Source organism: Pteropus alecto, unplaced genomic scaffold (genome assembly GCF_000325575.1).
Source record: "Pteropus alecto unplaced genomic scaffold, ASM32557v1 scaffold25, whole genome shotgun sequence".
NCBI classification, from domain to species: domain Eukaryota; kingdom Metazoa; phylum Chordata; class Mammalia; order Chiroptera; family Pteropodidae; genus Pteropus; species Pteropus alecto.
Genome location: NW_006441955.1, coordinates 3,076,134 through 3,103,107, shown reverse-complemented (window position 1 = coordinate 3,103,107; position 26,974 = coordinate 3,076,134). Strand labels below are relative to the sequence as shown.

At 32.6% G+C, this 26,974-nt stretch overlaps 1 protein-coding gene across 1 annotated transcript in view; it reads left to right on the top strand.

The window, feature by feature from the left end:
• The window catches only part of AGBL4 (ATP/GTP binding protein like 4), a 956,697-nt gene that overhangs the window by 72,417 nt on the left and 857,306 nt on the right, over positions 1 to 26,974 (top strand). The window contains 1 exon segment of the mRNA XM_025051987.1: positions 2,083 to 2,243. Coding sequence (XP_024907755.1) covers positions 2,083 to 2,243 — 161 coding nt within the window.

The window sequence follows — 26,974 nt, the reverse complement described above, 5'->3', positions numbered from 1 at the left end:
GCCCATTAACGTTTAATTTTTATTCATGAACTTTTAGAGGGCAAACATAATAGTGCCCTTTTCACTTTTTGTTGTTTTCAGGATAGTAATTTTATTAAGCATAACTTATAATGTACTTTCAACTTATGTTATCTCTGTAGTTTTCCAACCAGCTTTGTTTGGTAGAGAAATTGTTAGTCTGGTGATTAGAGTCATATTGCTTGAATTCAAATCCCAACTCTGACTCCTGTTTGCTTGCATGCTATATAACTTTGGATAAGTTATTTTGTATGTTGTCCCTTGATTTCCTCATATGTAAAATGAAGATAGTAATAGTTCCTACCTCATAAGGGTTTTTGTGAAAATTAAATAGGTTAGTCTTCCTAGCATTTAGGAGAGTATGTGGCATGAAGAAATGCTCAGAAAATGTTAATTTTCAATTAAAGATTTGTTTATATTAATTATATATATTAATTGAAATTAATATTCATATTAATTAACTTTGAGATAAGTATCCATGTTTCTATTAGTATGATCCTTACTTTATAGCTGAGGAAACAGATTGGAAAAGGTGAAGTGAATTTTCCAACTTAGTTAAGAGGCAGAAATAAAACTTGAGCCTAAATCTTCTCATTCAAGTTCAGGGCCATCCTGTAATGAGTATTCTGCCCTCTACAACATAGGGCTTAGTAAATATATTTGGATGATAATAGTTGAAAGGACCAATTTATCGAGGAATCTTCTTGGGAATTAAGGAGGCAACTGAAACTGAAAAAATTAAGATAAAAGTTTTTGATCCTAATTAGTTGATATTTATACTTCCCTATCAATGCATTTTTTTTTTCTTTTTAATGTGAGTATATTAACTGTAGGTAACTGATTGTTCTGGTTCTGGAAGGAAGAATAAGTCTAGCTTCTCAGGCCAAATTTTAATGAGATTAGATAAAATCCCCCTAAGGTTAATTAGTATGGTTTTGGGATGGGTTATCTTACTATCTGGGATCACTGTCTAATCAATCCTATAATCAGGCAGCCAAAGAATGTTACAACTGGAAGGTACTTTAGAGGTTAGAAAACTCAATGTTCTCATTTTGCACATGAGGTAAATAACTTACCCATTGTTGTGTAGTGAGTCAGTTCAGGTCTGCTGATTCCCAGGTTAGTGCTCCCATCTATTATGGTACTCATAAAAACAAACAAACCCCCAAAATTGGTGCTAGTAGAACTAGTAAAAGAAATAAATTAAAATTTTGCCACATATATGGTTAAAGTTTAACTCTGAGTGTTTTCTTTTTGGAGAAAGACACTTGAGCATGTTTTAAAGCAGCATACTGCTGTGCTCTTCAAATACAATACTGACATTTCAATCAATTGCCTTGTTAATGTCTATAGACATCTTTATTCTTTCTTAGCTATTGGTGATCTGGTTTGGGAATTCACCAGACTCTTTGATTTATTTTATATCCCATCCTATTGTTAACATTTTGGACAATTCACTGCTCATTTGAATATTAAAGAAGAGACAAAGAATAGAAGTCGTACTTAAATTTATACGTTTTTGATATAACGGTTCTCTTGGTGTAGAAAATGGAAATTAATTTCATGGTTGTTTGTGAATTTACCATTATTATTCTTACGTAGTAACTACTTCTAATTTTTGTTTAAAATGTTTTGTTTAAAACATTAAATAAGATCAAATATATTAGAGGTAGTTCATATACCATAAAACTTAATACAAATACATAAGGTATTATTATCCCTGTTTTTTGAACTATGAAACTGAAATTTGGCTGTGATTCATACTTGTTTTATTGAGGCTTGCCACCAGTTCCATATAGCATTCCAGTCTGTCAAAGACCCAAACAGATCTGCTGGGTTATAAAGACTGGAAAAGCTGCTTGTACCACAGCCTGGCCTAGCTGAAAGCCTCTTCTTATCCTGGGCTGCATTCACAGTTGGCAGCCTTAGAGATTGTGAGTACTGTACTTACAAGTACTGAATGGTAACAAATGTCAGTGTCGGAGCTCATAACATTTAAATGTATATACCATTATGCTGCATGAACTTCTATTAAAATCCAGTTCTCTTAATTTTTATTACCAGGTAACCTTGGACGGGTGGACCAGGTCTCTGAGTTTGAGTATGATTTGTTTATTAGGCCGGATACCTGTAATCCACGCTTCCGAGTCTGGTTCAACTTTACTGTTGAAAACGTGAAAGAATCACAGGTGAGGGAAATAGTGGAAATCTTCAGTGTGGTTTTGGTAAGGAGATTACACTTTTGTTTTATTTTAGAAATATTAAAAAATAATGACTGTATTAAGAATGTGTTCTTGTGTATCTATAACAATGGTGCAGATTTGTTTAGAGAGATATAGAGAAATAGGTATAATATGCTGTTTTTGTTATCTAAAGGTTATTAAACAATGCGAATAGGTTATCTGAGAACAGAAAGCATTCTTTAGTGATTGAAACATTAGTGTGACTTGCTAGGCTTCCTCGAAGAATACCATAAGGAACCACAGAAAGTAACTTGTACGGTATATTATAGAGTACTGTTCTCTCTATTATTGGAGAGAGTCATTATACATTTTTCACAGGCCTCAATTTCAGAAAAAAGTTTTCCTTTCTTATACAATATTATGTTTATATATTAAAAACAATGTGACTCTTGTAATTCATCCTATTTTCCCTTTGCTTTGGCTTCTGGAAAACCCAGAGCCGATTTTACAATCCTCTCTAATGGTTTTGAAAAACGTTTTTGCTTGTATTTCTGTGTATTGACTTTTCTTTTATTCCAGTCATGTTAATCTCTCTTTAACCATGATTTCTTCATCTATATTTTCTGACTGTGTATGTTTTTATAATCTTGTTCAAATCTTCTTTGAGAGAGTGTATTGATGAAAATAGAACTAAATACATATGCTTTGAACGTACCATAATAAAAATCTAATCCCAAGAAATCAGTTATCATTCTGTTGTATTAAGACAACTGATCATGGAAGACTCTGCACAAACTTTGAACAAATAATGATATGATTCTTTTAAGCAGTTGAAAGCATAGCGCTATAACAACCTCTGCCTTCTTCCTTGTCATCTTTTGTTTTGTATATTTTTGGGAGAAGGTGAGGAGTTTAATTTCTCCTTTCAAGTCAATCTATCCTGTTTTCTCTTTCACTTGGTTGCTTGCTTCTTTCCATTTCTGTCAACTGCAAGTTGAATCATGTGTCAGGCATGTGTCATTGTCTAGAATTTAGGGACTTTGGGTCTTCCTTGACACAGTGCTGTTCCTGGCACATTGGTTTCAGCAGAAGCGGGTGCAAGAACAGACACTTCACTTTACTACAGACTCTCTTAATTCTCTACAACACTGCTGACGCAGGACTTGGTTTATGTAATGTTTCCTGGAGTTATGGGCTAACTGGAAGGAATACAACATATGGGAGAGTTCTGAACATTATTAGCTAAATATGATTTGTCTCAGCATTTTAGGAGAAGTGGGGAAAAAATGTTAAATATTACAGAGAGCTGTTCAAGGGCAAACTTTAGTTCCTAGTTTTGCTTCTTGGTTTCACTTCTCTCACATGGATGATTTTTTTTTTCAAAAATTTTTTTTTGTAGTAAGAATAACAATATTTCTCCCCTCCACCCATCTTAGGAAAACCTATACCTGACCCTAGGATTGTCCAGCTTATTTCAGGACAATAGTTAATTCTTAAAGTGCATTTTCCAAAGTCTATGTTACTGAGTCTTGAGAATATCTCACAGCAGAAGGCTTTAGCCAGATGTACTAGATTGAGTCCCTAAGTTTTAGTTCCCTATGAAGATCTCTCTGCTATCATGAGGTGAACACATACCGCTCATTCTTCTGTTGGTGTTCTTGTCTCATGTCAGTTATTTAGGGTTGACACATACACACACTACTGAAAAACAAACAGTAATTCTGAGGCAATAGAGTCAATTCACATTTTCATAAAAGTAGTATAATCTGCCAGAATTTCTAAATTCACAAAGGGGTTTACATTTTTTCCTCTTTATGTATAGTATATGTACATCTTTTAGCTTGCCTCTTGTATCCAGGAATCCACTAACTCTTAAGTAGGGAGACCTGTTACTTTTCAAACAACAGCGTCATTTATCCTCATTATATATTCTTTGCTAAATAAAGATATAGTAGAAGCTCTGAGATTATAGCATTTCTTTAATTTTGGGCAACATTAGATTTCTAGCTCAGTTTTTCTTTTCTTTTTTCTTTTTCTTTCTTTCTTTTTTTATGTTACTCTATAAAGAGTATCTTTATATAGCTCCTCTGGTCAGGAGAAGGGATGGGAGGTGAGATGACTAGAGAGTTAGGGAAAATGTGTTTCTTAATTTATACTACCTGAGATAGTCTTTTAGATGAGTTTCATACATTTCAGAGTATCTTGTTCTTTGCTCCTCTAGTTTGCTTTACAGGTACGGTTTTTGTTGTTGTTGGTTGTTTAAAATGTCTCTGCCAGAGTGTTACAATTTTCATATTACATGTTGAATTCATGCAGATTCTTTTGCAAGCTTGTCTATCAATTCAGTAAGCAAGTAACACGACTATTTTCCAAGGAATTACTGTAATAAGAGAGTTGGTGCTATTTTATGGATCCCTATTTTTAAAATTGGAGGAACCAATATTTGTTCTGTCTCTCTGGATTCTATCTTCATATCCAGTGCTGTTCTACCTTCATTACAGCTAGAAATCATGAACATGTTTATCTAGTTTCCTGAAGCCTGATGCTTTATCAGCCTCTTTCTGTGGGCCATTGCTTCATCAACTGTAATCACATTATATATTTATGGAAATCTGTCTCAAGAAGGAATAAAGATTTGCTGGAAAGATACAATATATATCTCTAGCTCACAGGATATTTGTTTTTATGATTGTCCACATGAAAGAGAATGATTTTACTATTAAGTTTGACTTGTGGGATCTGCTTTCATAATGTCTCTTCTTCTAATCCTTTTCCATCTCTCCAATTTCCGTCAAAATGAGACCTGCATGAATGTAATCTCGTCAAGAGCCTTATTTAAGGTTTGGTACTAGTGGGCAAAAGAAATGTTAGTCATCAAAGGCTGACTTCATTAAATGAATGTTAAGAATCACAGCATCAAATATACTGTATAAACAGGTCTAGCTTTTCAGTTATTTTTCTTGATGATTTTAGGAAGTGATAAAAACTTGAAACATACAGTGCTATATTCTAGGACTGATATATTAATCTCCAAAAGTAGTGGCTAAATAGTGCATTTGCAGGAGTCTATGAAAACTGAATAACCTGGTACGTTTATTGAAAAGTAATTTTTTTCTCTGAAAAACCTGTATTAAATATTGTTATTTGGAAATTTATTATTGATGCAGCAGAACATTAATGTGATGTGAAAGCAAATCATCCTATTTAAATACTTATGATAAAACTTCAGCCAATAAGAGAAAATAAAATATGTCTCGAGTATTTAAACTGTTTTCTTTCCTTTATATTCTTTATATCTTTTTAAATTTATTTTCCTCCTTACGATTATAAGGGTAGCCAATGCTCAATGTAGTAAATTTGGAATATATCAATTGTTAGAAGCAGAGGAAAAGCATACCCACCCACTCAAACATCTATAATCTATCAAAAGCAAATACTATTAACTTTTTGGCATATTTACTTTTAGGCTTACTCATTTTCTATTTTATTTTTAGAGCATAATTAAGTTAGACCATATATGCTTTTTTATGTCTTGTTTTTAAATAAACAGAACAATATCATGAAGCAATTTTATATTATTTTAAACTTCATAAATATGGCTGCACAATAGCTATTTACTGTTGAACCATTTCTGTACTCTTGGGCATAAAGATTTTTTTCATTAACTGTTGTATAAATAACACTGCAGTGAACATCTTTATGCATGAAGTGTTACCCACATTTCATTTTGTTTCCTTAGGATAAATTCCTATGGGAGGAATTGATGGCCAAAGGATATGAATATTTTAAAGATTCTTGTTGCATATTTCTGAATTGCTGCCAGAAAATTTATACTGTTTTGCTGTCCCATCAACAGTGAATGAGATGCTTTTCCTTGAATTTCTTGCTTTGTTTTATGAACTAAGATGTTCATACATTTAGAATAAATTGTTTCTTTTTCTTCAGTTACTTTGAAACTTTACAGAAATAAATGGGATATGATGTAATGTTTTGGGTCTCTAGTCATAAAGGAATTAATTTCATTTCAGCAATAATGTGAGACATCAAAACATCTATTTATTATTATTTTCACCTTTTTCTCAATTCATCAATCCTCTTTTATATGGGTGTGCCAACAGATCGTCCTCTGAGGTATGTAATGGGAGATTTAAAAAAGAAAAACTTTTTTTTTTAATAAACAATGAAGTATTTCTTACACTGTTGTAAGCAGTAATGGAGCTTAAGTATACATGCATGAGTGCCAATGTGAATACATTTTCATTCTTTTAAGTTGGTTTCTGTTGTTTTCACTTGAAATTTTAGACAGATAAATTTGAGTTTCTGGAAATTGAAAGTCTAAGAACTATAGCTGGAATTATTTGTTTGTATACAGTATATATAATCATGATGTACATGTATATCAATGCACTTGTATGTTTACGTTAGTGTATTTGTTCATTATATCAATTATACCAAATGCTATTATCATACTTGTAATAGCATTCAAATATAAATTTAATTGGCATTATACTTTGTAGTATTTATTAAACAGGCATTTCACTATTTTAATAGACATGAATGATTTTTATATTGCTAAATCCAATGGACATATTATACCCATTTTCTTAATTTATCTTACATTTGGTAGATACTGTTGACAGGTCACTGTTGGTAATTCTGTTACCTTGGCTTTCCTTATATTCCTCTTTTGATTCTCCTTGTTTGTATTTCTTCTGATTCTCCTTCATGGGCTTTTCTTCTTACACAAACTCCTTAAATATTGATACAACCATGATTCCATCTCATATCATTGCATATTATATCTATTTTTCACATTCTTAATTCTAGCTATACTTGAAAATCTCTCATAAGATAAAAACTCCTAGATTTAAATACCTTTTGGATATTACCACTAAATGTCCCATGGATATCTCAAACTCATCATTTGCAAAAGTTAGCTCTTTATCTTATCCTCCAAATCTGCCTCTTCTATCTACTCCATATTTCCAGTGAATGTTACTACTATCCATGCAGTTGTTCAAACTGGAAACATGGGAGTTATCTCAGACTCCTTTCTTGTGGATCAATATCTAAAAATAGTAATAGTGAAAAGTATAATGATATTAATGTAACCACCATTTATTTGTTACTTATACTGTGCCAGTATTGTGCTAAATGCTTTGTATTCAGTTCTCACAACAACTCAAGGAGGTTGGTATTATTATTATTTTTCTTTTATAGATGACAAAATCAAATTTGCCCCTTGATTTTACCACTTCTAAAATTATTACCTGAATTTATGTGTCTTTCTATTTCTGCTGCAGTCATTCAAGTTCAGTTGATTTTGTGTTCCTTGCACTATGGAAGTTGTCTCCCAACATGTAGTTTTGTACAGAATCTTATGCTGTTTAATTCCATTCTTCACACTGGAGCTGGAGTATTCCATGTAAACTGTAAATTTGACCTTATCATTCCACTGTTAAACCCCTCAAATAGTTCCCTATTACCTTTAGAGTAAAGTCTAAGCTTCTTAGCTTGGCATATGGTACTCTTCATGATCTGGCCCTTTTTAGTCTGCCTTGACATAAATACTTATTGACCTTCTTGTAGTTTCCTGCAGAGACCATGTTGTTTCACACATCCCTGCATTTTGCTCTTTCCTGTAATGCCCTTCCAACATTTCCTCATTTGGATTAAGCTCAGGGTTTGGAGTCAGACTGTCAGGGTTTGTATTCTACTTCAACTATGTACTGTGTGACCTTGGGCAAGATATTTTATGCTCTAACTGAAACAATTTATACAAAGCTATTGAAATTTTTGCCTGGCACATAGAAAGCCCTCCAAATGTTACTTTTCTTATCATTAATATTTAACAAATATTTATTGTATACCTGTGATATGCCAGACACTGTTCTGGTTGCTCAGGAATCAGCACAGAATATAACAGACTAGGTCTTTCTTTTTTGGGGATGCTTATGTTCTATCATGAGAAGAAAGACAATAAATAGGGGCAGGTAAAAAAAAAAAAAAAAGATATTTTTAGAAAGTGGTAAATGCTCCCACAGTGTGTTTACTCAGCTAAGGGGATTTTTAGGTAGTTCCAGTTTTTGGCAATTGTGTGGCTATAAATATTCTTGTACTTTTTTGTGTTTGTGAATATAAGTTATAACTTCACTTGGGTAAATATTTGGGAACAGAATTGCTTGGTCTTATGCTCTAAGTGTATGTTTAACTTATAATTAACTGCTAAACTGTTTTCCAAAGTGACTGTATCAATTTGCATTTTCATCAGCAATGTATGAGAGCCCTAGTTACCACATAGCCTTGTCAGCACTTGGTATTGTCAGTATTTTTTAATCTTAGCTATTCTAATAGGTATGCAGTTGTATCTCATTGTGATTTTTAATTTGCTTTTTCCTAATGACTGATGACTGAAAATTTTTGCATGTTTATTTACTATCTGTATATATTCTTTGATTAAATATTTGTTCAAAATTTTTGTTAGTGTTTTAAATAGGGCTGTTTGTTTTATTATTATTTTTAAGTATTTCTCTTATGTTTTGGATATAAGTCATTTGTAATGTATTTTGCAAAAATTTTCCACCAATATTGGTTGATCTTTTTATTCCTTTAACATTATCTTTCATAGAAGTTTATATTTTTTGTAAAGTCAAGTTTATCACTTTTTTCTTTTATGGATCAGGCTTTTGATGTTAATTTTAAGAAATCTTTGTCTAACTCAAGGTCACATAATTTTCTCTGAAGGTTTTTTTTATATAGATGTTCTTTATTAAATTGAAGACATTCCCTTTATAGCTTCAGGGTTTATATTTTCTTAGTTTTGGGTTTTATATTTAGGTCTATGATTCATTTTAAATTGATATTTACATATGGTGTGAGCTATGGATTGAGGCTTTTTTGCAATTGTTTTTAATTTATTTTTATATATGGATGTCTAATTATTTTATTACCATCTGTTGAAAAGACTACCCTTATTGAGTTGTTTTTGCATTTTTATTTAAAATTAATCAACCATATGTATGTGGGTCTCTTTCTAGACTCTGTTCTGTTCCACTGAAATATATGGCTATTCTTTCTCCAATTCCATATTATCTTGATTTCTATAGCTTTATAGTAAATCTTGATATCAGATGGTGTAACTATTCCAACTTGTTACCCTTAAAAAAATTCTTTTGGTTATTCTAGCTTCCCTGTCATTTCATGTAACTTTTAAAATAAGCTTATTGAGTTCTATAAAAAAAAAAAATCTTGCTATCCTGCTGGGATTTTAATTAGAATTGTATTGACATTGTAATGATATCGTTTTTCCAATCCTTGAACAATGTATATTTCACCATTTCTTTATGTCTTGTTTGATTACTTTCATCACTTTTTTGTTTGCTTTTAGTTTTTTTTTTTTTTTAAATATGCAGATCTCACGTATATTTTGTTAGATTTCTGCCTAAGTATTTTTTTCTTTTTGGGTGCTATTGTAAATGAAATTATTTTAACATTTTTAGTTGCTAATTGTTCATTGCCAGTAAATAATAATAATGCTCTGACCATATTTTCTACATCCTTGCTAAACTCACTTATTCTAGTAGCTTATTTGTCAATTTGGGATATTCTACATAGGCAGTTATGTCATTTAGGAATGTTGATCATTTATATCTGTATACCTCTTTTTTTCCTTGTCTTATTTCATTGGCTATGACCTCTAGTACAATGTCAAATAGGAGCAGTGAGAGTGGACATTGATTGCCTTATTTCCTATCTTAGAATGCATCCAGTCTTTCACCTCTAAATATGATGTTACCTCTAGGTTTTTTTTATATAGATGTTCTTTATTAAATTGAAGACATTCCCTTCCACTCCTAATTTTCTAATAGCATGAATAGATGTTGAATTTTGTCGTTGCCCCTGCAACTTTTTAAGCAAAGCATGGAGTCACAAAATTTCAGAGTTGAAAGTAATCTTAACTGTCGTTTCTTCATATTTGAGGTCTTCACATTTACTATCATCTGAAAATTATACTCTTAGAGTAACATTGTTATTCTCTTTAATTAAAAATGTATAGTTGCATAAAGAACTTTACAATATTTTATTTATTTAATTATTTAAATCTATACAGTAAAGCTGTGAAGTATTATTAGGTAAGAAAACAGATTCATTGAAGGTAAGTTGCTAGCTGACAGAAGTCCAGCCACTTATGACAGCGAAATGTTCTTCTCGTATACTGTGTTCGTTTTGCCTTTTTAGCCTTTATATCTATGTTTATAGAATGCCTTTATACTCTTTATTCTCCCAAAGCCCGAGGGTCAGAATGATGAAATGAGTCACTCAAGGTCTTATATTTAGTTTATAGTAGAACTGAGCATATATCCCAGGCCTGTTGATTTCCATGCTAGTTCTTTTGCCCATTTATTATGGTCCGCTCTAATTTTCATTTTAAATGGAGCTTCCTTTTCTTTTCTTATTTTCATCTCCCACAATGCAAATATCTTGGGAGCCTTGCTTACCTGTCTTGTAATGTCCTGTATATAGACTTTTGGCAGACAACTTTCACTTTCAAAAATTAGTGTATCAAAAGCAATTTTATACCAATTACAATTATCTCATTGATTTGTTGCTCTACTGAATTATAATAGCATAGAAGAATTACATTTGGAGTTGATACCCTATTATATGTTAGTAGAAAGAGACGATTGAAATAAAAATTTAAAAATAGTTTTTAATTTGTAGTATCTAAAATAAAGTGATTTTGATATAATTCAGGAATTTTCTCTTCAACATTTAGAAATATATTGTTGAATGTGTCATTAAGTGAAAATATTAGTCTGTAAATGCACTAGATAAATGGCAATTAAATATGGAAGCATTTTCTTTTCCTTTTAATTCTCTTTCTCCTTTTCTTGCAAAAGTAAAAAGTTAATCTATAAAATATAACATTTGATGATGCAATAATATTTATTGTGTTTTGTTTAAAAAACATGTCTGATAAAATAGCTGTTTTGTTCATGATATTTAACTTAATTCTGCAGGTGATTGATATTAACTGATTTATTTTTTTAAAAAAATTCCTTTGGTCAATTGATTGTACCTAATTACCCTATTCTACTAAAAAGTTGAGAGCAAAGAAGCTGAGCTACTTCCTCTTACTGAATTTATCTGAGTATATAATGAATGCTTAGATTGGGAGACTGCAACATGTAAGGGAGAGTAGAATCCAATAATCCTTAATTTAAATTCAGGCTTAATAACTACTTACTAGTTACTGGCTTTCAGACAGTTACTTAACCTGAGTCTTATTTTGCATATTAAATAATGGTACTTCGAAGCATTGTTGTTTAAATTCATTTGAAATTTAATTAAATAATGAACATGTAAAAGACCCTGTCATATGGTTTACTTTTAGAAAAATATTAGTTAAATCTAATCAAGAAGTTTTAAGAACATGTTATATTGCCAGGCACTGTGCTAGGCACTGAAGATAAAATGATAAAAAGAAAAGAAAAAAGATGTCCCTATGCTTCATAAAGCTTACATTTTAGTGAGTGAAACATAAACTGATAAGCAAATAAACATACATAATATTAATTTAGAGATAAGATTTATCACTAAAGGAGAGTAAACCTTCTCATTAAACTAAATTAGTTGGGATTATAAGGCAGTAACACTCACTGTCTGAATGTTACTTGTTCAGTCAAGCTCAAATGATTCTCTAACCGCCATAGAATGCTGTTGCAATGTTTTTTATTAGATAAACAAATAATTGAATGGTTGTCAAAAAATAGGAATATGGCTAGAGAGAGTAGTTTCATTTATTTAACAAACATTTTGTTGATCTACTGTGAACCCAAGAAATTATATAAGAAGGTCCCTTTTTGTACTCATGGAATATATACTCTAGCAATGAGGATGAATCAAATACACAAAAAGCTGTAAACCAATGTGTAAAATAAAAAGTTTATTACTAGAGATACAGGTAAGTTATTATGAAAGTTTATCTCTTTATTGAACTGTAAGGTCAATAAATAGATAAAGGAAGATGACAAAGATAAGACAGTACTTGATTTGATCCTTAAAGCCAGTCTTAATAGGAAAAATTCATCTTAGTCAAATAAATATTATAAACCTGATATGATAGCCACAAGCTTCAATTTAATAGTGAAATAAATATTAAAAACAATTAAATCATATCATTGTGCCAATTTAAATAAAGCAAAACATATCTGTATTTTTATTAAGATTGTAAAGTTGGTTGCAGAGTGGGATAGTCATATTTCATAATTCATTGTGCGTTAGCATCAGCGTTATATGATGTGATATAACATGTTTACTTGTTTATGTGAAAACTTCTCACATGAGCTTCATATTGAGGAATTTCATTCTGGATTTTTTTTTCCTTACTCTTTGTATGTGGTTTTTAACTGCTGAACAATTAAAAAAGACCCAAATTTAGACTGGAAACTTATTGTGACATAAACTTATAAATATTGCTGTTGCAATATAAATAAAACACAGATGTAGAAAGTGAAAAAGATCTTTATGCAAATGAAACTCTGGCTACTAGAAACAGAACATCTTAGGCTAGATGAGTCTTAAGCTATGGGTTGTTTGGCTGATCTACTGCCAAAGGAATGAGAGATTGATATTTAAATTTTATGCAAAGTTTCATGGCTAGTCTAAGCCTTGCTTTGGCAGAACAAAAGCAATAAAATCATGAGGAAAAGGCACTGAAACTTCCATAGGCTTTGATTTGCTGATGTATGGAGAAAGCTCTGGAGTCTAACCAGATAAACTGTCAGAAACTCTTCTTATTCTTCTTTGCGAATCTGGAATGACCCAAACTGTTTGGAACCTGCCCTACTTTTGTAATCACCTTTGGATTTCAGCTAGCTTGCATATAGCATTCCATGGAGTGAAGAACTAAATACTGATAACTCTTTGATCTTCAACTCTGGTTTTACCACAGTCCATCTTTCCAGCTGCCTGACAGACACCTCCACATCAATATTGTACAAAAGAGTCTATACTTTCCCAAAGTCTGTATCCTTTTTCATTTTTTTTCTTAGTTTATTGTACCACTCACTGTCTATTTGAGTATCCATACTAGAAACTTACAATTCATTCTTGATGATTCATTTGTTATTCATGCTGTCCCCTCTGTCTGAAAGACCTTCTCTAATTCTCACTCTGCCTGGCTAACAAATTCTTTTAAGATATAGATAAAATCTCTTCTGAGAAGCTTCTCCTTACTTCCAGACTGTACTCCCTGACTGTATTGCTGATGCTAACACAGCATGGATACTACACAATGTAATTGGTGATTTGTATGCCACTCCTCCCACCCTGAATTTCAGTAACTTTATATTAGGGACTGTGACTTAATGAATTCTTATTTATATATCTTTAAAATGAGCTTATTGTGAGGATTGAATGAGCTAAGACTGGGATATAATAGCACCAATTACACTTATTATTATTATTATTTATTACTATTATTATGTTGGTTTCTTCAGTACTTGAATTGAATGGTGCCTCCGTTGGAAAAATGGATATGTTGATAAAATGAATGTGTTTAATTGTTATTTCTATAGTAATACCCTGGTACTGACTCCTTTCTGACATAAGACTCAGCTCTTTTTGCGGTAACCATATTTTCCTCCCAGGCTGATCTGCTTCTCTAGCTAATGCCTTTTCTGCTTGAATTTGTGTCTAAACCCAGAGGCCTATTACATGTCTGTCTGTCTGTCTAACTGTCTCTCTCTCTTTAACCCAAAATACATGTAGGGACTTTGGAACTAATGAACTATGACTGTATATAGATAAGAAGATGAAATTCTAATTTAATGGTTAAGAGGACTATCAGTGAAAATAAAGAATGAACATCAGTCTACACTTGGTACAGCTTTTAGAACTCAGCATAGACATTTTTACATAGAAGCTTTCTCTGGGCCCTTTGACTGTGTTAGTTACCAACTCTGTGCTCCTATAGTCCCTCAGTCATGGCATTTAATACATTATGGTGAAATTTTCTATCTCTGCTCTGAGACTATGAGCTTCTTGAGGATGGATTTAATCTTTTTACCTCTGTCTCCCTAGGTCTGGACCAGCTGCATAATTTGTGAGTACCAGTGCAAAATAAAAATGCAAGGCCCCTTGTTAAATATTATTAAGAATTTCAAGATGGCAACATCAAAGCATTAAATGAAACATGGGCCTTTCTGAATACAGAGCTCTATGCTACTATGATACATGTCACATACCCTTAAAGCTGGCCCTACCCTAGTGCCTAGCTGTTTCCTCTGGTATGAAGTAGTAAGTTTGGTGAATAAAGGAGTGAATAAATGACTAAAATTCAAAGTATTGAAAAATCTTTGATAAGGACAGGCAGTGACAATGACCTAAATTGAATAAGTGTCAAAAGTGAAAGGCCAAGCTTTTCAACAGTACATGGAGCTTTTTAATGTAATCACTGGTGAGAGCAATCCACAAACATTATAATTGTATTATATGCATTTTTTTAACCAAGAAAAATATCTTGACTCTTAAGTTAATAGATGATTACATTTGAATCTTTGATTCTAGAAGCTCTATTTTCTTAAAAAAGAAATAGTTTACTGTTCCTCCTTTACTAAAGAGAAACCAAAGTAGAAGAAAGCCACTTGCTTTCTGAAATTTAAATGAAATTTTAATTACTGGTAGGCTCAATCTTCTCACCATCACATATTTCCTGAAAATTGAAGAAAAAGACTTTCACATTGAAAAGTCAAGAATTTCACTCTTGCTTGGCAAAGCCAATGACCAACACAAAAGTATTTTTGATGAAAAGAAGAGCAATGGGTCTTTCAGAGAGGTTTATAAATAAGTCATGTTTGCTTCCTTAATTTTCAGTATATACACACCTTTTAATGACTTGTAGCTGTTAAAGCAGAGATGCTGAAATTCTGCTTACAGAAAGATATAGTAGACATAGTTTCCCTATATCTTCCACTAAGTACAACTAAAACCCTGGACATTACATATAAAACAAATGTCAGAAGACTCTGAACTGTGGAGTAAAGAAAAGAGACCACCACGGATTCGGGAACTATACAGTACCAGAATGATATCAGTAAAGTCCTAGTGGTTAGCCTGAACTCTCACCCCAATCCAGGAGTAACAGGGATCACCTCCTCCTTTCAGATGTGAGAGTAAGTGGACAACCTGGACTTCTACCCACAGCTGGTAGGTATGAGGCGACATTCCTCCTTTTCTCTACCAGAGTGATATCAAAAGAGGACTGCTAAAATGCAAGACTAAAATAAGACCCAGAGTCTTGTAAGATAATACAAAAAAGGTCTAGATTACATTAAAAAATTACTTGTCATAGCAAGAACTAGGGAAATCTCAATTTGAAAGACAAAAGACAACCAACAGACACCAACATTGAGATGACAGCTGTTAGAATTAACTGACAAGGATTTTTAAAACAGCTATCATAAAAATACTTCAACAAGCTATTATGACACACTTAAATGAAAAAAAAGTTTTAATAAAGGAAAAGAAAATGCAAAAAAGAACCTTGAAGATATAAAAAAGTGAAATAAAAAATGATTGGATTCAAAAAAATGGAGAGGACAGAGGAGAGAATCAGTGAACTTGAATCCAGTACATAAAATTACCTATTCTGAACAACATAGAAAAAATAGAAAAAAATGAACACAGCATTAAGGACATATGGGAATATAACAGATAATCTAACATTTGTATCATTGGAATTTCCAAAGGAGAGAAGTAAGAGGGTGGGACTGAGAAAGTATTCAGATATATAATGACTGAAAAATCCCTAAATTGGACAAGACACAAACCTATAGATTGAATAAGCCTCAAACAGGATAAACTCAAATAAAATATTACAAGCTCTGAAGACTAAAGGAAAAAAAAAAGTTTGAAAGGAACCAGAGAAAAAATGCATTACCTACAGGGAAACACAATTTGAATTATGGAAGGTTTACCATTGGAAACCATGTAAGTCAGAAGGAAGTGCTTCAGCATCCAAGTGATAGAAAAGAACTGTTAACTCATAATTCTTCCAGATGTAATTCTGTATTCAGTGAAAATGTCCTGCAGGAGTTAAGCAAAAATCAAGGCATTGCTTTTGGTGTCAAATTAAAAAAATCATCGCCAAGACCTATGTCAAGGAGCTTGCTGCCTGTGTTTTCTTCTAGGAGTTTTATAGTTTCAGATCTCACATTCAAATCTTTAATCCATTTTGAGTTTTTTTTTAAGTTTGTATATGGTGTAAGATAGTGCTCCAGTTTTATTGTTTTGCACATGGGTGTCCACTTTTCTCAACACCATTTGTTGGAGAGACTGTCCTTTCCCCATTGTATATTCTTGGCTCTTTTGTCATACATTGATTGACCATATATATGTGGGTTTATTTCTGGGCTCTCTATTCTGCTCCATTGATTTATGTGTTTGTTTTTATACAAATACCACACTGTTTTGGTTACTATAGCTTTCTAATATAGTTTAAAATCAGTGAGTGTGATGCCTCCAGCTTTGTTCTTCTCACTAAAGATCACTCTGGCTATTCAGAGTCTCTTATAGTTATGTACAAAATTTAAGACTATTTGTTCTATTTCTGTGAAAAATGGCATTGGAATTTTAATAGGAATTGCAGCAAATCTGTATATTGCTTTGAGTAGTATGGACATAGTAACAATATTAATTCTTCCAGTTCATGAACATGGAGTATTTTACCATTTGTTAGTGTCTTCTTCAATTTTTCATTAATGTCATGTAGTTTTCACTATACAGGCCTTTTGCTTGAAGTAAAATGTGGACTCACAGGGTGAACTTACCACTATTTTCTGAAATTGTTAAAATTTAAGTTTAAAATTTTCTTTTTAATGATTATGCCAATTGACTCATGAAAGATACCAACATTGTGCTCTGTTTTGCAAGTGCTATTAATTCAGCTGGGCCCAGCTCCACACCCTTCTAGGAGTGACTTACATAACAGTGTCCTTTCTCTTTAGTAGGAAACAGAATGAACATCAGTGGATTAAATGGACCATAGGGACTTCCATCTTCCATATCTCAGGCCTGAAACTTAAAATCTCTGAGGCATTTAAAAGAATGTTAGTTGTCAATAATTTTTTAATTCCAGCTTCAGCAATACCTATTGCTTAAAAAATGCTAATACACAGATGTTTTAACTTCTTGGTGTAGCTATCACTCAGATGTCAAAAGCTCATTATAAATGTCATAAACAAAGTCATTACTGAGTAAGGAAGATCATGATATTAATGTGTGTGCTGTACTTTTGTTGTGAATTGACATTATTTGGTTACTACTTAATGTATTTTTATTGTACAAGATTTGATTATCAAATTTTGCAGTGTTACCTCACTGTCTCTCAGAGAGTGTAATTGTACCATTTAATAGTGATTTAGTTCTTTTTTTGGAAAATAGTTGTCTGCAGATGTTAGGTAGATAGGCTATTACCAGGTAATGAGTTTTCTCCTGTCTCATCAGCCTTAAGACACGCTAAAACTAAGGCTGGTTTAAAGTTTATGTGTGTGTGTGTGTGTGTGTGTGTGTGTGTGTGTGTGTGTGTGTGTGTGTGTGTGAATTTTTTTCTTCTCCACTGGGCCCAAAATTGTTTAGAGGAGAAATGACAAGCATGGACTGGGGACTTAGGAGAATTGAGCTGAAGATCTAATTTTTCATTTGGCTCATTCTGGGGATAAGGAGTCAGGATGGGTTTATGCTAGGCTTTTTAAAGCAGATGCTTTTAAAAATAGATGTGGGATATAAGCCTAAAAGCAATAAATGAACAGGACAAACAGAGACTCATGGTCATGGACAATAGACCAGTGGTTACCAGAGGGTAGTGGGAGGAGAGATGGGGGAGGTAGACAGGGTAAAGGGGATCAAATATGTGCTGACAGGAAGAAATCTAACTATGGGAGGTGAACACACAGTGTAACATATATATGTCTTACTGTTAAAGTATACAGCTGACTTATTGGATTTCATTAACCATTGTCATCATAAAAAAGAAAATAGATTGTCAATAAATGGAAGGGTAAATGAATGTCTCTTCTTTTCTAGCCTAAATTTACCACCTAAAAGCAAAAGAATTGGATGAAAAGATGTTTCAGGACTTTCTAAGGCTTGTGTTCTAAGATTTTAAACAACTCTAAAAAGACCAATCTGCTTCCTATTTTATGAATATTTATCATTAGTGGGCTTGCTTTATATTCCACCTATTAGAACTTTATGAGTAGTGGATAGAAACAGTCTTGGGCTATGCACACTCATATCTCTTTGGAGGATTCTTCCTTTTTCTGAAATTCTTTTCTGTTCCTTCTCCATCAGATCATCATTCAGATGATCATCAATCAATCATTATTCAACTGCTAGTTCAAGATATCAACTTTTGGCCTGTGTTCAGGAAGAATTAGGCATTTCTTCTTTTTTTCCCATAGCATTTTACAGGTCTTAATACACTAGATCATAGCTGTTTGTGTGTGTGTGTGTGTGTGTGTGTGTGTCTGTGTCTGTCTGTGTATATACACACACATAAAATCTCCCACTGTTTTATTTATTATGGTATCTGCTGCAGTCAACAGAATACTGGGAAAACTAGATACTCTGTAAATATTCATTGAATAAATGTTGAAGTTTATTGATTTCTGAAAAAAACTTTAAATTTGAAAGGGATATAGAAATTACAATTAGAGTAATACTTAAGGTATGAGTTTTTACAACTCTTTTAAGCTGTATTTAGGAAAATGATACTTTAGAATCCACAGGCTGGGTCAGAGACCATCAATACCCTATACAAATGAGTGATAAAACTAACAGCATGAACTACATGAACCTGGAGTAGGGGGTAAACTTTTCTTTTTAATTATTATTAATTAATGAAAAATTAAATCATTAAAAATTATTGGGGTGACATTGATCAACAAAATCCAATAAGTTTCAAATGTATAATTCAGCAATGTATCATATATATAGTGAATACATGTATTGCATTATGTATTCACTGCCCATAGATTCCTTTTTGTTTTATAGTCTTTAAATTCTGTAGCATCAATAGCAATGTTCCAGCTTCCATTACTGATTTTAGAACTGTATGTCTTTTCTTTTTCCTTGTTGCTTAGTTTGTAGCTAAAGCTTTATCAACTTTCTTGATCTTCTCAGAGTCAAATTTTAGTTTTATTGATTTTCTGTGGTTTTTCTGTTTTATAGTTTATTGATTTCCACTCTGATCTTTATTATTTCCTATATTCTGTTTATTTTGTATTTGATTTACTCTTATTTGCTAGCTTCTTGAAGTAGATTACATTGTTGATTTTAGATTTCTTTCTAATAAAGCATTTTGCACTAGCTTTATTGAGGTATAATTAACAAATAAGTTGTAAGATATTTAAAGTGTACAATACAACATGGCGATTTGATCTATGTATACATTGTGAAAGGATTTCCCTCATAGAGTTAATTAATAAAGCATTTAGAGCTATACATTTCACTTTAAGGACTATTTTAGCTGTATCATATTTTATTTTCCTTATTTAGCTTAGCTTCCTATAAGTCACCTCTGTGTCTGCATTGCTTAGTGATCAGCCAATGATATGGGTAACACTTGTGCTCAAATACCTCAAGCCTTTAAGGCTTCCACCCTCTTGCCAATGAGTCATTGTGAGGATTGGGAAGCCCATCCAGGGTTATAGGTAGTTTTCAAGTCTGCCTTGGCTTTTACTTTTTGCTAGCCTCTCTCAGGTCTTCCAATCTATGCTCATAGTTTCCCAGTGAGCCAGGAGGGAGGGAGATGTGGCAAGATTGTTTCAGGCCTTTTCATTTCTGAGATCTCTTTCAGTGTTTGTTTCATCATAGCCCCAGTTGGAACTGAAACCTCAAACCAGCAAAGCTATCGACTTTCCCCATTTGTTTTCTATCAAGTTCACTACTTTTAGCTGACAAAGTTATGGGATTTTGCCTGTGTCCTAAATCACATCTGCCTCTCTGGTAGAAAGCTGCTGGTTTTCATAGTAAGCCCCACACCCTGGTAAAATTATAGTTCTTATCTGTGGAGCTGGGGAGTAGGATGGGAATAGCCCAAAGCAAGAAGGCTGCAGACTTCTGTTATTCTTAACCAAAGCGCTAACAATTTTTCAAGAATAATTGCTTCTTATTCTGTTGTCTGCCTTTGCTGAGCTTCCAGAGACCTGAAATGGTTGTTTTGAACAACTTTGTCCAGTTTGTACAATTTTTTTTTTTTTGTGGAGAGGATTTATTTACCTCTTCATGATGCCCATATCCAAACATTCCTTCCACAGCATTTAAATGCAAGTAGTTGCTAATGATAAGAGCAACACTGGCATCCATATACTCGTGTATATTACAGTGGCTCTACAGCCCCTTCTTTACCTTACACTCCTCTTTCTCACCCTTTTCCAGGAAGGTAAAGTGGTATAGTGAAAAGAGAAAAAGCTTTGGAGATTGACAGCCTGGGTATAGATCTTTTTTAATAATTAAAAAAATATTTTCAATTACAATTGACATATATTAATTATAGGTGTACAAAATAGTGATTAGACATTTATACAACGTCCTAAGTGATCATCCTGATAAGTCCAGTACACATCTGACACTATATATGCTTATTGTAATATTTGTAACTATAATTTCTTTGCTGTACTTTATATCCCTGGGACTCTTTATAACTGACAGTTTGTACATCTTAATCCCTTCATCTTTTTCACCCATTCCCCAATCCCCCTCCCATCTGGCAACCATCAGAATGTTCTCTGCATCTGTGAGTTTGTTTCTGTTTTGTTCATTTATTTTGTTTTTTAGATTCCACATGTAAGTGAAATCATATGGTATTTTGTCTTTCTTTGTCTGACATATTTCATTTAGCATAATACCCTCTGTGTCTATCTATGTTGTTGCAAATGGCAAGATTTCATTCTTTTTTATGGCTGAGTAATATTTCATTGTATGTATGTACCACATTAGCTTTTTGAGCAATTTAATTCCTCCAAATCGCAGTTTACAAATCTGTAAAGTAGATGTAATAAGACATCTCATTGGGAAGATTAAATGATAACATAATTCAGAATACCTAATGCAGTGTCTGGCACAAGGTAGATAACCAGTTATTCCCTGTTTTCTCTACCCTCCTTTTCCCTATCATTGCAATTTCTGAAGCAAATAGATTCACCAAGTTGCCATGTATAGCTCAATGAACAGTTATTAAGAACAGTCAAATGAAAAAAAAAAAGCTGGTTTCTTTCCAACTAATGTTAATATAAAAACATAATACTATGCTTTACATTTTTGGGTTGTGGGCCAATGGTCATGTGGATTAGTCCACAAATTGGCGTTTGAACTTCTTTTCATCATATAAGGTGAAAACTCTTTTAAACACACATTTGATCATGCTACTTACCAGCTTCTAATCAGCCTTCAGGATAAAACCCAAGTCCCTCAAAATAACATGCAGGATTCAAAATAACAAGTTGGCCTCTCTGTACCTTTCTATCTTCAGTCGTCTTTGCTCCACTAGGTTTTAACTATATTGTAAAAGCTTTATTTCTCTGACAAGCTTTCATTCTTCCATTGCCTTTGCTCATATAGCTCCATCTGTATGTATTCAAGGATTCTATTTTCATTTACCTGATCATTTTCTATTCACCTTCCAGCTACGTGCCTATCCTTTTAGCACACTATGTTGTAAAGATCATTGCATGTCTGTCTTTTTCATTAGACTGAGAGCTACTTGAGAGAAGAGATAATATCTTATTTAATATTTGTATCTCCATTGCCTTGATCATAGTTTTTCAGTGCAGATGAGGGAACTTAGCACAGCATTCCTTGATAAAGAGGATGAATGATATAACAGCACCAACCATCCCAATATAACACCGAGTTTTGACACAATTATAATGTCCTAAACCCTACCTTTTCCATAATCTGAAAACAAAAGAAAACAAAACACCCATATCTGTCTAACAAAAGAAACTCTGCCTTCTGCCTCCCCTATTGGGAAACAGTATATGTCTTGGTTGCTATCTTGGCAAGATTGAGGTTCAGATGTGGAATCCAGTAACATGGGCACTGATAATTGTGCTTCTAATCAACACAGGAGTGGGCTTTTAGGTGAGAGTATTCTATTTTCATAGCAGAGCCATTTCAGTCCTCTGTCCCTCATTACAGTAAACTGTCAACAACTGCTGATGCTATTACAGACAGTAGCTTTCTTTTTAAGGGAAACATTAGGCAGTTACTGGTAGATTTCTGACACACCATTACAAAATGCTTCCTGTTAGCAAGTAGAGGAAAGCGAAATGGATGTGAACTTATTAGTATTAGAATTACATGTCAAAAAGCTAGAGCAGAGTTCAATTTATTTCTGCAATAATAAGCAAGCCAAGATTGACTTGACAATTATTTCTACTTCTGCTGCTGGTTTTTTTTTTTTTTCTGAGGTGAGCATTCCAATATAAAATCAACTGATGTGGACACCATATAGTAAATAATAGCCTGTATGAATTAAGATTATCTCATAGGAACTAAAATTAAATTATTTCCTAGGTGGAAATGAATATTTTATAGTTCTCTCTGGCAAAGAAATAATACAAAGTTACATAATTTTTAATGAAATAGAAAATTTCTGTAGTAAGAGTTAAAGGATATAAATTCCAGTCCTATGTTTTCTATGTACTAATTGTGTGACCTTGAACAAGTTCTATTTGGGGCTTCAATTTACTCAGCTATATAAACTAATGATGATAATAACCACTACTGTTTATTGAGTTTCTAAAACAGGCTTTGATCTACAATGTGCTTAATATAAATCACGTCATTGCATCTTCACAATACACTAACTTTATTCCTATTTAACGGATAAGGAAACTAATGCTCAGAAAGGCTAAGTAACTTGCTCAAGGCCACAAAGTAAGAGGTGGAGCAGAACAAAAACCCACATCTTTGGTCTTCCATGTGTTTGTTTTTTTCTTCACTCTGCTTTTATTCAGTCTCACTAATATTAATAATCTATCTTGCAGAGCTGAAACGAAAATGGATTTGAAAGAGCTTTTATGCATACAAATTTAAGGCACTGTTACTTTTATTTATAGTTCAACTTGGTATCACTAAATTGGAATGGGGTTGTTTTCTATTAATGTTGAGTGGAGAAACACTATAAAACTTTCTGAAGGCTTACACAGATTTAAAAGTTAATTCTTTAACTTTTTCTGAATGGTAATTTTTTTCTACTGGCCTACAAAATTGTATTCCATACTATTATTTCCTTATAATATTAGTACTTATCTTTTTCTTTTGCCTGTCTTTTCATATATTTTAAGGATAAATCTACATATGCTAAGGAGACTAGAAAGTTTCCTTAGTAATATTTGAATATATAGTTTGTAAAGTGCTTTCATATGCACATATTGTTAGTTTTTCAGAACTATTTTCTTGTTTTCATATTTATGAAATAAGCATTTTTACTTCTATGTTACGAATAAAACAACTGAAGTGTAGAGAGGCTCGACTAAGTTCACAAAACATTAGTTGTAGAGGTCAAGAACTAAAGCCTTAGTATTCTAAGTATGGGGTGCTTTCTACTATATCAAAATTGAGGCAGCTATAGTATAGTGGTTACTCTTACAGGCTCCTGAGTTAAACTTCTCGAGTTTAAATTTTGACTCATTTTATACTGTTGGGTAAATTAATTAGTTCAATAATTGGGTCAATTGAATATGAAGCCCCTTGGTAACTCCAATTCCTTATCTATAAAATGAAGATAGTAATATCTATTTTGTAGGGTTATTGTATTAAATGAGATAATATATGTGAAATATTAACTGTGACAATACATAAACACTCAATAAGCTTTAGCTCTTTTTCATACATTGGCTTAGTATTATAAGTTGTAGTCATATAATTATAGAAACCATTTCCTTAAGTTGGTTAAAGAAAACTTTCAATTCAGTAATTCACTTAATGTCTCTGGAATGCCTCTGATGTGCTGTATATTTTCTAGGGATGAATTATACAGGGATGTATACAATAGGGTCCTTGCTCTCAAGGAGCTAATTTTCTTTAAGAAAATAAATAAAGATAGATGAATGAGAAGACCAATTTTAATGACTTCTACAGGCACCTAACTTTAGAAAAATCTACTTGATGGATGTGTTGGTTTAATTTGCTTTCAGACTGACATTTGGTTTTTATTTTCATTATTAAAATTATTTTACTTAAAGAAATATACATTTATGGAGAGTATCCCTTTTAGAAATCCTATAACAAAAATGAGTGATGCAAATGAAATTCGTGGTTTGGTAGTTTGAGATCTATTTAACATGGAAACAGATTTCCTTGGTCTCTTTTTAGAAAAATGCATAATAGAGATTTTTTCAATTGCAATACATATATTATTGATTATAACGATATCTATAAATTTATTAAGTATTAACCGTGTGCCAGGTGATATATTAGATGCCTTATAGATGTTATAAATTCTCACAAACACTATTAAGTAGTATTATTTCTACTTAATAGCCAAAGGATCTGAGGGTCAAAGAGGTGAAATAACTTGCCTAGCATCATACATTTTATGGAATTGGGCTTCAAGCCCAGTGCTGTCTGTCTCCAAATTCTATGTTGGAATTGGAAAAAATTGGGGCAATTTGAATATGAACTTTAAGCTTGAGTCTTGCTTCATTGTATTTAAGTTTGTTAAGTTTCTTTTTCATTATCTTTTCTGTATCTACTATAGGTTTCTGTTTTGTGGTTACCATGATGCTTACATATAACAACTTTTATTTATATCAGTCCATTTTAAGTTGTTAACAACTTAAGTGTAAACACATTCTAAAGCTCTACATTTTTATTCTCCCCATCCACTTTTTATGTTTTTGATGTCACCTTTTAGACTTTTTCACCTTGTGTATTCTTTAACTATATCTCTCCTTCAATTCTGAATAACTTTGCCTGATAGACTATTTGGGGTTGGAAGTTTTTTTCTTTCAGCTACTTCCCTCTGGCCTGCAAAAATTCTACTGAAAAATCAACTGAGAGTCCTATGTACTTAACAAGTCATTTTTCTCTTGCTGCTTGTAAGATTCTTTCTTTGTCTTTAACCTTTGACATTTTAATTATAATGTGTCTTGGTGTAGGTTTCCTTGGTTCATCTTTTTTGGAACTCTCTAGGCTTCTTGGATCTGGTTGTTTCCTTTCCTGGTGTTGACTTAAGAATGTCCAAACCTGTAGAAAATTTTATAAAAATTTGTTTCAGGCGAACAGAAGATACACCTGGAAGCAGTATCTCAACAGACTGAGAAGACTGCTTCTCAGAATGGCAGTTTCTAGCTTCTTTTATGCATTTTATATTAAGGAGGGAACATAAAGAAGATTATATATATATATGATGGTGGGAGAAAGTGAGGCGGAGATGGGATTACAGGATAATTAACAAGATTATGTATTCTCTTGAATTGTTTTGCTTCTGAAAAGAGGCATTTCAAAGGTGTGTTAACCTAGATCACAGAAACAATGGTCAGGGCTTACTTAAGGAAAGCTACAACTTTTACTAAAGAAATTATATGTCTGGTACGTGACCGCCCACCATGATCTGCCTAGTTAGGAATTTATGATCACATCACTCGGCGAGGTTACTTTCTGTAAACCCTTTTTCATCTACATTAGGTTAGGGTGCTTTTCAGGCATTATTTCTTCAAATAAGTTTTCTGATCCTCTTTCTCTTCTCCTTCAGGGATACAAATATAATACAAATGTTAGTCCACTCAATTTTATCCCAAAAGTCCCTTAAACTATCTTCATTTTTTTCTATTCTTATTTTCTTTTTGCTGCTCTGATTGGATGAGTTCCATTGCCTTGTCTTCACTTCCACTGATTCTTCTGCTTTATAAAGTCTGCGGTTGAACCCTTGTAGTATATTTTTTAGTTTAGTTATTCTTCAGCTCTTTGACTTCAGTTTGGTACTCTCTTATGCCTTCTATATTTTTGTCAAAGTCCTCACTGTGTTCATCTATTCTTCTCCCAAGTTTGGTGAACATCTTTATGACCATTACTTTTAACTCATTATCAGGTAAATTACTTATTTTCATTTCATTAAGATTTTTTTTTTTGAGGTTATATCTTCTTTCTTCTTTTGTTTGGAACATATTCCTCTTTCTTCTCATTTTGCTTGACTCTTTGTGTGTGCTTATTATATATATGTATTAGGTGAAACAACAGGCACTTCTCCCAGTCTTAAAGGATTGGCCTTATGCAAGAGATAAAACTTATTGTTCAACCTTGCCCTAGCTCTTGATTGTCTCTTGAACATTTGTGATTGTACAAGCAGCCTATTTTACTTTTAATAGCTCCCAGTTGTTCAGTTAATAGCTCTCAGTCTATCTGTATCCCAAAGAGGGAGATCTTATTATTTTTTTTATTAAGTTTATTGGGGTAACATTGGTTAATACAATTATATAATTTTCAGGTGTACATTATCATTTGACATCTGTATATTCTATTATGTGTTTACCACCCAAAGTCCTTCAGCTACCATATATTTCATCCTCTTTACCCAGTTTACCCTTCCCCTAAACCCTATATTTGACCCCCTTTACCCCATCTACCTTCCCCCTCTTCCCCTACCCCACTAGTAACCACTACTCTATAGTCTTCTGGTAACCACTAGCCTATAGTCCATGTCCATGAGTCTCTGTTTGTCCTGTTCATTTGTTGCTTTTAGGTTTATATCCCACATATAAGTG